Genomic DNA, 12,042 nt, shown 5'->3' with positions numbered 1-12,042 from the left:
ACAGAGGAGTTGTCAGTTCAGCATACGCAACAAGTTATGATAAAAATAAGTCATTAAATTATTTTCAATGATAACTATATAGATATACATGTGTTGTCATGGTTTCAAAGTGTATTTAAAGCACGGTCTGGCTGCAGCTGGAGTCAGCTACAACACGCGCCTGTGTAAAACTCACTTAACCGCTAAGTCAGGATGCCAAACAACTGTTAATAACAAAGTGTATGACGATCTACGTCATGATTCTATGTTGCTGATTAAATAAAATCATATGGTAATGACAGCGTATGCATGTCTGAGCTAAGCGTATGACTATCTGACAACGTATGCTGATCTGACAAAACACCGTGAGTTCTTGCTAAGTGTATGACAATCTGACCTGACAGAACACCCGTTCTTTGTTCTTGTAATGCTCTGTGTGCACTGCATCATTATTTTATTTAATTATATACGTTGATATTTAAATGAACAAATAACTAAAACACAAGAACGAAAGAGCACGCACAGAATGCACATTGCTCTTTGATTGTTTTTGTTCAAAGTGGCAGCTGTAATGTCTGCCATGGTGTCAGACTGCCTGGCTTCATGTACTGGGAGAGAGAGTGAAAACAGTCACGATGAGCTCCTTCTGTTTGGTTACTTCTTGCTTGTTGCTCCTTGGTCAGGGTTCATAGTTGGGCGTTATTTACCGTCAGGGCATTGCCTCAATTGCTATGTTTAATGGTGCAGACAGTGGTGGTTTCTTACATGAGCAATATGGGCAAATGCCCAGGACGTTATCTTTTTAGGGATGGCATAAGACCATCACACATTGTAGCAGAGATGGAGTATTTAATATTGGTAAAATGTATTAAGTATTTAATATGTCGTTTTTATGGGAATATGGATCTTTCAGATCATTTTGAGAAGCAATTTTGATCATATCTCTTGGTCTCGGTCTTGACTCGGTCTCGGCTTCCCTCGGTCTTGGTCTTGACTTGGTCTCGGACCCTAAAAGTCTTGCTCTTGTCTCGGTCTCGATTCACTCTGGTCTTGGTCTTGTCTTGGTCTTGGGTTAGGTGGTCTTGAACACAACACTGCTCCCTGTGCATGCGTTGGTTTTCTCCGGGTACTCCAGCCTCCTCCCACAGTTCAAAAACATGACTGTCAGGTTAACTGGTTTCTCTAAATTCTCCCTAGGTGTGAGTGCATATTTGTTTGTCCTGTTTGTCTCTGTGTTGCCCTGCGACAGTAAACATTTTACTGCATCATTTTAATAAAAATGTTGTTAAAATCCAACCTCTTGTTTGAATATTTATTCATAAAAACAAAAAAGTCAACAAATGTCTTGTGCTACATAATTCCTAGGCAAATAATTGTTCCTAAAACAACTTATTCTTCCAGGGTTGCAGCGGGAGACTGGTGCCCATCTGCAGATGGCGACACACAGGACACACACTCACACCCAAAAGCATTTTAGAATATTTAATTAAGCCAACAGTCATGATTTTGGACTGTGGGAAGAAAAGAAAACCCACACATGAACTGGGAAAAATGGAAACTCCATGCAGAAAGAAACCCAGATGGAGATTTGAACCCAGAGTGAAACCATGCAAAACAAAAGAAAACATTTATCAGAAACGTTATCAGAGATTGAAAAGGTAAAAATGATAAAGGGAAAAACTTTTTAAATACAGAGTAAATGTAACAACATGAATGTTTTAGCAGTTCTTGAATTTCCACAACAGAACACCACTAAAAGAACCACAAATATCATTTCAGATCTATTTTTGTGTCGTAGGTTGGAAATTATATGAATCATATAGCTCATTCACTGTTAAGCATGGTGGAGGATCTGTGATACTGTGGGACTATTGTGAACTGCATAAAAAAAATTTATTTCAAAACTGCAGTAAAATAAGGATTTATTTCAATATTCTTAATCAAATAGCTAAACACACCCTCCTGCTTAGAGCAGAGCCAGTTTCAATTTTGTCTGTCAGAGAATGAAAAAGAAATTTAAAACCAAATCTGTAACCGAGGAAACCAACGAAAGAGGAAGGTGGTGATAATGAAGTGTGTGCTACAACTCGTTATTGGCATGTTGCTGCAACCGGAGGCGGCTGCTAAGCTGTAAAACACAGACGCTGACGGGTTTCTATCAATTCATGGATCAAAAATGGCAACAACCAACGCACAGGAGTCCGTGCTGATCCTGCAAAAACAAATAGGAAGTCTTCCGGCTGAGCCGCTGTTTGACTTTTAGGCAACATTTTCAATCTCCTGGTAAATTCTCACGCTTCCAAAATTTCAGTTTGTAGCGACAAAAAAAGAAAGAATGTCCTCTGGAAACCAGCAGAGAGGGATACTTTAAAGCAATTGGTAGCGAGACTAAAGCTAAAAATGTCTCGATATCACAAGTTGACACCAACAATGCTCTTTAACTCGCAGACATGTTTTAGCAAGTCTGTTAGTGGAGTAAAAGGTGTCAGATTAATTTAAATTCATGGTGTGTGAGGAGACTAGCGCTGTGCACGTAACTGTTAATCTAGAAGATGATGTAAGATCAGAGCCTCCTTCCTGCAGGGGGAATGAGGCAGAATGAGCAGTCACTGACCCGTAGAGTCTAAAACATGCTGTACTGTCTTCAAAATGCACAAAGACATGCAGAGTCCACTTCTAATCTGACTCTCAATGATGTTTTAGAAAATGCATTGCAGATCCCATTCAGAAAACTATTGATATTCCATGTGCTGTCCATTATGAAAAAGTGTAAAAGAAGCAGCTTCACTTAGGCGCCGTTTTGTGTTTAGAGTTACTGGAAAATATTACTGATAATCAGATTTGACAGAGCCGAGCCTTCGAGCTCTCAAACCAAAGTCTCTGACCCGCTAAAGAAATAAGGGCACAACAAAATTAGGAGAGGGCGGGTCAGTTGGACTTTGCACAAAACTTAATCCAGAAAACCCAAAAAGCAACGCGGTCCGCATTATGTAATCTGAGAAAAAGAAAAGATCCTAGCAGGATAAAACGGCGAGCGAGGCGTAGGCGTCGCCGCCCACAACAAGAGAGGATTTTGGCCAAACGGAGAGAGAGAGAGAGAGACAGCGCTAACAGTTTGTTCTGATTCTTCTGGGCACAAACACAGAGCTCACATTTGTTTTACACTTTATTCTCGCTGCCAGGTTTCTTAAAAGTTTGGCCGTTGTGAAACAGGGTGACTTCATTTAAAGCTTACAGGATTAAGAGGAAGTCTGAAAACTCTTGGAGAGCAGAAGTTGGTGTTTTAGCACAATTTGTGGCCAACACATCATGACCTACAGCAGGCACTGATCTATCATTTATTATCTCATGGACATTGTTCAAATAATGTGTAAATGCTGGGCCATTAAACGGCATTTCTTCTGTTTGTCACACCTTAATGATAACCAAACACATTGTAATGTCACACAAAGTTAAATTGAGGAAACACATCAAGCTAAATTAATAAAAAAATATATAAATATCTGTATTACACTGAGATGTAATATAAAAATGTTTTTAAAATATTTCTTAAAATTTGTTGCCATGTCTTGACAGTATAAAAGTCAAACTTCTCTGCCTTCTTCCTGTGGTCCTACTGCAATCTGCAGGAATGTACAGCTCAGTCAGAAACAACCAATCAGAGTCAGGGGGAGGGACTTAGCATTGACAATCATGCTTGTAATGTGTACACACTGTAGCTTTAAACAGGCCATTCATAACTTAAAGCACTGCAATGTGGGAAAATTAACTAATTTCATCAAAAAACAGTGGGTAAACATTATCTTTGTCCTTCCATTCATTCATTCATTCATTCATTCATTCATTCATTCATTCATTATCTTTCCTCTGAGTTATACATGTAAAAATTCACTCATCACAAGAGCAAGTGTTGCACCACAACCTATTAGGCTTACATCTAGCATTAAGACATCTTGAGGGATTTTGCTATGAATCAGCATGCAGCCTGTAGAAACATCTGTGACAAATTAATGGTGAGCATTTGACTTTATTCTTTAAAAGTGAAATTAAAATGAAAGAGAGTTCTGACTTAAAAGGATAAAAATGTTTAGGACAAACCCCTGCTTGTTTCAGACAGTCTCTAAGTGTTTGTGTCATGTCTGGTGTTTTGCTGACTTCCGTTTCCTGGTTCAAAGGGACTGGAAACAAAGCTCAACACACCTGCTGCTCATAAACACCATCTGGTTCTACTAATATAACGGGACGAATATCTGCCAAACCTTATGTTTATTTCTACATCTGGAATCCCCACATACAAATCATAAAAGAGAATCTCAATAAGCAACAGAAACCATTGGAATATTTGTTTCACCTGTCTAAAACTGAGCAACAGCAACGTAGCTACTTTACCAGCATTCAGTTTCTGTGCACCACAAATCTGGAACAAACTTACAGAAAACTGCAAAACAGCCTAAACACTGAATTTCTTTTAAGTCAAGGCTAAAACACCACCAGTTTAGAGTTATTTTTGAACCATAATAAATGGAAAATTGAATGACATATTTGATGTGTATTGATGATCTTGATCAAAATGTCAATGGTTTCTCAAATGATGACTTTATGTTGTTTTTATGACTTCTTCTTACGTTTTTAACTGCCTTGGTGCTGAAATGTAAACTCGATTGATTGATTGATTGATTGATTGATTGATTGATTGATTGATTGATTGATATCGAGGAAATGCAAGTTTACATCTTTCCTCCCTTTCTCCCTACTCAGCTTCAAAGAAGAGTGTCAAACTACTCACCTCGCACATCTGCAGCTGGAACAAGCGTCGCTCCTTCTCCATCTCCTCTGCGATCTCGGCCCCGGTGATTTCGGTGCGGATCATCCCGTGCTGCTTGGCGTGCTCCCGCTTCTCCTTCTCTATCTTTGTACTGCAGGGAAACAGAATCGGGTGTTTCCAACCGGTACTAACGAGATGTCTGCTACGGTTTACCATAGTCTACTTACAACTTAGCCTCGTAGTCCTTCCACGCTTTGTCAAAAGGCTTCTTTAAGTCCTGCAGAGACAAAGGAGAAGATCCAGTCAAGTCGGAAGAGGTCAGTTTGAGGACAGAGATATTTGTGGAGTTGGGAAACCACTCGAGGCCCAGCAATCGGCTCGTGATTCACGCCGTGAATGTCCAGTCAGGACCAAGCCCCTTCTTGAGCCCCCAACACGAGGAGTTCATGACCCAGTTACTCTCCTCATGCACCACACAAAGGCAGTGTTTATGTCTGCCAGATTTACAATTTCAAAGGAGAATTCCTCGCCTTACTCGCCCCTAACGCTCTTAATCGCAGGCACGGGGGGGTTTGGAGATGGATAGAGACTTGCTGACTCCCACAAGAGTCCAGTAGGACGGAGTTGGGAAGACTAAACAAAGTGATGGTAAATCTTACCCCTTTCACGCCTTTCAAATCCCCCTTGAGCAGCGAGTCCAGGGTGAAGATCACATTGTGGCTGAGGCTCTGTAGCTGTTAAACAAAGCAAGAAAAACATAGTTAATGTGTCACAACACTGTCAGAAGAAAATGTTTGATAGATTCCCTGGAAGACAAAAAAACAAAAATGACTCAATCTAATAAACAGATTGATTTGCCAGGATGCGATGAATGATTAAGCACAGTAATTTAATTTGCACCACAGATACATCAAAATGAAGATGCAATGCTTAAAAAAGTGTAGGAACTTTTCACTTGTTGACAGACTAATCTTCAGTCGACGGACGAGGCTGTGTGAAACGTTTACTCTTCTTAACTGGAGAGCTCAGCAGAGAAGTTAAAAAACAACGAGCTACAAAACAAAACTAAACGAAAATGAGTCAAAAATTGCCAAAGACGCCAGATGGATGATTCAGCCCACCCACACACACAAACATAAGAAACTAGTCATTTGCTGGGCTGAGTGAAGGTTCATGACCGTTTCAGCTGTGAGGTGGCAACATGCAGACAGACTTCAGATACATTTTACATAATTAAGGATAAAAAGACTTGGACATCAAGCTCTATTTATTTATTCTGGTAAGAATTGGGGAAGGGATTTTAACGTGATAAAAATTTCCACACAATTACTCTGAATGGAACCTTTGTATTCGCGTGTTTCTGGTACAGCTGTAAATCTGACGCACAAGCAAAATCCGCAAACAACAGCAAAGGACAACAAAGCTGCTTCTCTTGGCTTTAGATTAATTTTTGCTCCCAAAAATGAACTGATGGGATGCTGGAAAAGACCATTATTGTGTGAAAATTGTGCTAAAAGAAGTTAGCTGTTACCTAAAATAGCATCTTAATGCTAAACATGTTGCAGCAAATACAGACACCCCCAAGGATAATGCTAATATTTTAAAGAAGTAACACGAATGAAACACTGAAACACTTGAAATATGGATAGGTATATTAGCACTTTGCACCAATATGATGGCTGAATAACTTAAATAACAAATTAAAAACAATAAGTATATTTGTTGTTCAGCTTATACGTCTATTTATTCAACAATTTTGTATCAAAATTTTTATTTTGAGAAAATTCTCGACATATGTATTGAAGTTTTGTTTATTGACTGTTAAGAATTTGTCAAGTAGTTAGACATTTATATTCACGCTCTTATTTTGAAGTTCTATCCATTTTCTTTCCCTCCTTTTTTCCCCCAATAACTATTTAAATATACAGAAACAAAACACTTACAGTAGAGAGCAAAGCATAAACAAAGACATTGTAGAAAATGTAAATTATAATGTTGAAATTTAATTGGTGCTCAACGGTTGTAGTCTCTCCAGGGCGAATATAATAAATATTAAGTGAAGTTAGCACTTTGGGATTAGCCTCCACTGAATATCGTGTTGGTTTAGTGCGCTACTGTTAGCAAAGTTAACTTTTTAGTTGGTGGTGTGCACCACTGTCCTTTCTGTAAATAAATACAGGCTGTTCTTTTTATTTGAGGATGCAGATTTGAGCAGAGATGGCCAAGTGTGTTTCTGCAAAAATTATTTATTGCAAGACATACAGCAGATATTCAACAATGACCCTGAATTAAACTGAAGGAAAGACTAGAAAGATTCTAAAGCATGCAAAATATGGGATTTGTTTGCATCAGCGATTCTTCCAAATCTCTTCAGTTTTTGACATGCTTACACTAGGTCTCTGGAAGGACTAGAAAGGCTTGATTCGTCCTGTTGCCACAGCTTGGCTCAGCAGTTCCAGCTATGAGGATCAGCAAGGTCATTTACAAGGCTACTAAGCATTTAAGTCCCTGTTGTTAGCCAAGTCCACATTGATACTAAAGGAAGTAAACAAGGCCTAATGGGCACTAATGTGCTTCTTAAGTGCCTGTCTTGCATATGGCCAACATCTAAATCAATCCTTCACAGACCGGCTGCTGACGAGCTCTTCCAGCTCCTTTTGTAAACTGTCACAAACGCTTTTTGCTTCCAAACACGCAATTCTTGGAGAGAAGACGCATTAAAACGGGTTAAATCAGTTAGTAAAATCCCGGGGACACATCCAGGACACACGCTCTCAGCCGTCGATACTCATTTGTCGTACCAGCTGCCCTCAGGGTGCAGCTATCGAAGTCTGAAAACTCGATACACTGCTGCAGATAACAAGAGTCAAACTGAGAGGGCGACTGAGAGAGATCAGGTCACTTTTCCACAATATGCTGGTTGCACAGACAGGGTTGTTTGATTTGTGTATGCACGGACACACAACCCACTCAGCTGTTCCTGCTGCTGCCAAGAGTATTTATGTTGTCTAATCTCACTGGCAGCCACACGGGAAGGGAAGGGAAGGGAAGGGAAGACCGGGATCTGGCTCTTCTTCCAGCAGGAATCACTCAGAGGGTTTAAACAGGACGCGTTACTTAACAGGAACTGCGGGAAATCCATGGCACGGAGATAAGAAGCCATCTGGGGGCACAAAAGTTTTCAACTGTGCTTTTTTTTTTTTTTTTTTTTTAAGAATACACTTCCACAGTGGCCTGGATTAATAATTTTCCAGGATTTCTGAAGGTCTGACTGGGTTTATAGTTTTGATGCTTCTTCCAGTCAATTCCTTTCTAGATATTTGTTTACCTGTCCATCTCTGAATATTGCTCAATGTGTGCTTACAAAGAAGGAATGTTGACAACTAGGGAACAAAAGAAGAAAACCAGATTCACAGTATCCAGGCCTGGACTGGTTCATAGGGCAGACTGGGACAATTCCCGGTGGGCTGATCGCATGTATGGCAGGCCTTTTTAGCATAAAATCAGTTTAATCTGACTGGAAATACATTCCAGATGTCTACAAATGAGACAAATTTAAGATAGTTAGAAATAATGCAACAGGAAGTGAACTAAGAGCTCCAAAGTGTAGGGAAGAATTAATTTTGTTTATTTCTATACTGAAGATATTTGTAAACTAACTTTTCATAAATCGCTCAGAGCTTATTTAAGTGAATGTTAAATAAGTCATAAGCCCATTTCAGATGTCTGGAACGTAAACGTGGTGAAGCAGATTTTTTTAAATGGCTTGCCATAGATCAGATCCACACTGATATCTATCGTCTTGTTTTGTTTTCGGAGACGCAACCTGACGTAGCACTTAGTGGAAAGTAGAAAGAGCGAGGAAACATGGAGAAGGCTAAATTTAAAGAAGCAGCAGTTGATAACTTTCACTAAAATGAGCTCACATTAGTACCATCAAATGAGGACAGTCAGTTAGGAAACCGTTCAATGAAGTCATCAGCAGGTTAAAGTTTTAAGAGAATCAGAGATGTGAAATCTGTCACAACGCTGTCAGTCCAACTCCATATCCAGTTCATATAACAAAATATCTAAAGATCCCAATTACATGTGTCCTTTGTCAAGATGTTTTTTCTGAGTAGTCATTCAGTCCAAAACATTTAGATAAGGCACAGAAAAACTTTACAAAAAAACAAGACTGCTTTTAAAGATAAGAAAAGTTCATGCATATGTAGGGCAGTCAGCTATTTCAGCTTGAAGGAGACTTTTGTACAGCTTTGATACGTTTAAAGAATGATGAGAATGTCTCAGTTTGGTGTACAAACCCATATTTAACCCACCAGTGACCCTTGACAACCAATGGGACCTAATCTAAATCCTAACCAACCTATGTAGGGTCAGACAGGAAAAACAAGCTGCATAACAACATTTGGAAAAATCTGGCTCTCTGACTGTAAATCATTGGCTTTACTGGGATGTCGAGCAGCCGGACTCACCAGGTTCTTCAGCAGGGTCGACAGCTCCTTGGTGAGAGAGGAGAACTTGACAAAAGCTGTCCCCAGGTCAGGGTTGTCCCTGCTGATGAAGTTGCTACCAAACTTATCCAGAGCATGGGCGTAGTTTTCTTCATTCTGAACATGATCTGTGTTTGAAAAAACATCAAAGAAGAGGTTAAACAGGGGTCATAAATTATCATAAAAGGTCAAGACCGGAAGCCCAGAGCTCTGAATATCATTAAAAAGTGTAAAATTCATGGAACCGTCGGGATTTCTGAAAATGTTAACAAATGAAACCCTTTTTAAAACACTCGTGACTTAAGTTTAAAACTTTCACAAATTAGTTAGCTTAATAATATAAGGTAGAAAACGCAACAAATCCCCTATCGAAGCAACTTAAAGAGAAAACGCTGCTTTTTCTGGAGAATTTAGAGACAGTGAATGTTTGGGACTTGTAGTTTTGTTACAGCATAAAAAAACATGCAAGTCCATCAACCAGAGCTACAATAAAGGAACAAATGAAGGAAATAACACACATACACATTTCAGATTAAATTAAATCTGATTTTTATATATATTTCTTTACCTTTTTAAGAATTTCTAAAGGTCTAATATGGAACTGAAGACATTTTATTAAGGCTTCACCATTGAAAGATAAACACAAAAATTCAAAAATGTCTGCAGACGAGGCCAGAGGTTTCAGGAAGAATCTCGCCTGGACTGATGAGACAAACTGAAGCTGCTATGATCAGTCAAATCAGCTTCATGCTGAAAAAAACGGCTTTGAAAGAAAACAATCCAATAACAACAATCCACATCCGTGTTTCACTTGAGTGAAACACGGATGTGGCTTGGTCTTGTTCTGGATAAGGACCCAAACATCCATGGAAAGATCTCGTTTCCAATGATTAGTGCTATTAAATATTAAACTAAGCGTGTCATTCTTTTGTCCAGGCAAGTTTAGTTTAATTCTTTGAAATATTCAATTGAAGCAATAATCAAAAACAAAGTCAGATTTATGTCGAATTAAGAAAATAAACCAATCAATTTTAAATAATTTCAGAAATTGTTGTTATTTTTGTACCATCAGATCTGCCTGCATATTTCATCAGAGCAGCAGACACACCTGGAATAAAAAAGGGAGTCTGTGTTATAATAGCAGGAATACTCATTGGACCAGTGTTTTTCTCAAGAAGCCATCTTTTTATACATTTCATGTCAGAATGAGAAGATGTGTGGTTCTCCTGGCGAACCAGCAGAATCCATCTGTATTCATCGTTAAGTTCCCAGTAGAGAACGGCTGCTTACAAACTAAAATCCAAGCAAACAGGACTAACGTTTTACATAAATTACATACAACTACATTTATTCAAACCCCTAACTTCAAATGTTCTATAGTCAATCTTGTTTGGAGGACAATAATGTTATGAATTACAGTTCGAGAACCTTTTGAACAACCAGTTTTTTCCAGTGTTTTTTCCACTTTTCATCTGAAAGGTTTAAAGTGACCAAAGGGTAAAGTTACTCCTTTCTTTGGAGAGCAAACAAACATCCAAAGCTGTCAAATTATAGGGTGGAAAGCTGCTTTCAATGACATTCAGTGGAAAACAACAGCAGATTCGTGACACAGCACTGAGAAAAACTCAGGTGTTGATTTCTGGGACAGTCTGGGCAAGAAAAACACACAATACGCCATCTGTCCTACAAAAGGCGGCTTTCCAAGTACAAACAGGGATTTTCATGCCTGCAAGAAGAAAATACATGAAGGAAGTGAATAAAAGAACCCAGACATGATAGGAGACAAAGATGTCTCACCTTGACCTGAATTGTAGATTGCCTTCACTGATTTCTTCACCTTTTGCAGAGAAGTTCGATCCTGATCCAGCGCCTGGAAGAAGAAAAAAAAAAAAGATTTTAAACATCTCAGGGTGGTTTCATGCTTTAGGAAAACACAGCACAGTCAAATCGAAAGGCAGCAGATATTTTCCCGATAACAAACCAAATATTTGCTTAACAATTTGGAGCTATTAAGACAGAAAGGCCAAGTGAGTAATGGAGCAGCTTTGTGCTGTTGAATTGGCAAAACAAATCAGGAGTTTTATCGCCTCAAATTAGTAGTGTTTATATCTTTGCTGTTTTAGCTGGTAATAAAATTGAAAGCAAACAGACATTGATCTTGTTGTTCACAAAAATACAACAAATGGTATAAATGTGACCCCTGAGCTGAGGAACCCATCAGTCCCCCATAATGCTGCTGCATTCATGGGGAAAATGTCCTCCGGGTGCAAAAAGCAAGCAATATGGCTGTTACTCAAGTCCGAAAAAATAAAACTTGGATCTTACAACTCACTTGTTCCCATCAGAAATCCTGAACCTTGATTGACACTGTAACAAGTTCAAATCTTAAGTCAAGATAAATATAAGCTGGACTAAAGGATTTGATCAAAATATTCAGTCTTTTTTCAGTTCCAGCTGCTCCTCTTATTTGTAACTTTTACTCAGATCCATTTTTCATTTCCCTGAAAGGCTCTCAAAAAAAACACCCTTGTTTATTTAGGTGCTGCATCCTCATCTGTCGTTCTGATTGTCGAGTATTTTTCTGTTTCTGAAGAGTATGACATTGTGATATAAGTATTTTATGTCTTAAAATGGACCAAATAAAGACATTGAGCCCATTTATTAACTTGGCTAAATACAGTAAAGTCATTCAAGAAAGAATTACTTGTTTCTGACCATAAATATTTAGGAAATAGTATGCTATATTTTAAATAAACCAAGCAAGCGAGCCTCCTTTTTCTGATTAAAATTTTATGGCTTCTTAAA

General features: G+C 38.7%; 1 protein-coding gene across 5 annotated transcripts in view; it reads right to left on the bottom strand.

Annotated features, from left to right (window-relative positions):
• Nucleotides 1–12,042, bottom strand: part of asap1b (ArfGAP with SH3 domain, ankyrin repeat and PH domain 1b) — a 65,590-nt gene that overhangs the window by 33,199 nt on the left and 20,349 nt on the right. For all 5 annotated transcript variants that reach the window (XM_008396644.2, XM_017301862.1, XM_008396645.2 and 2 more), the window contains exons 2-6: nucleotides 11,035–11,107; nucleotides 9,220–9,365; nucleotides 5,404–5,478; nucleotides 4,972–5,021; nucleotides 4,766–4,895 (exon numbers count right to left, since the gene is read on the bottom strand). In XM_008396644.2, the coding sequence (XP_008394866.1) occupies nucleotides 4,766–4,895; nucleotides 4,972–5,021; nucleotides 5,404–5,478; nucleotides 9,220–9,365; nucleotides 11,035–11,107 (474 nt within the window). The remainder of the gene's footprint in view (nucleotides 1–4,765; nucleotides 4,896–4,971; nucleotides 5,022–5,403; nucleotides 5,479–9,219; nucleotides 9,366–11,034; nucleotides 11,108–12,042) is intronic.

This window comes from Poecilia reticulata, linkage group LG20, assembly GCF_000633615.1.
Source record: "Poecilia reticulata strain Guanapo linkage group LG20, Guppy_female_1.0+MT, whole genome shotgun sequence".
In the NCBI taxonomy this organism is placed as follows: domain Eukaryota; kingdom Metazoa; phylum Chordata; class Actinopteri; order Cyprinodontiformes; family Poeciliidae; genus Poecilia; species Poecilia reticulata.
This window is presented reverse-complemented; position numbering and strand designations above follow the sequence as displayed.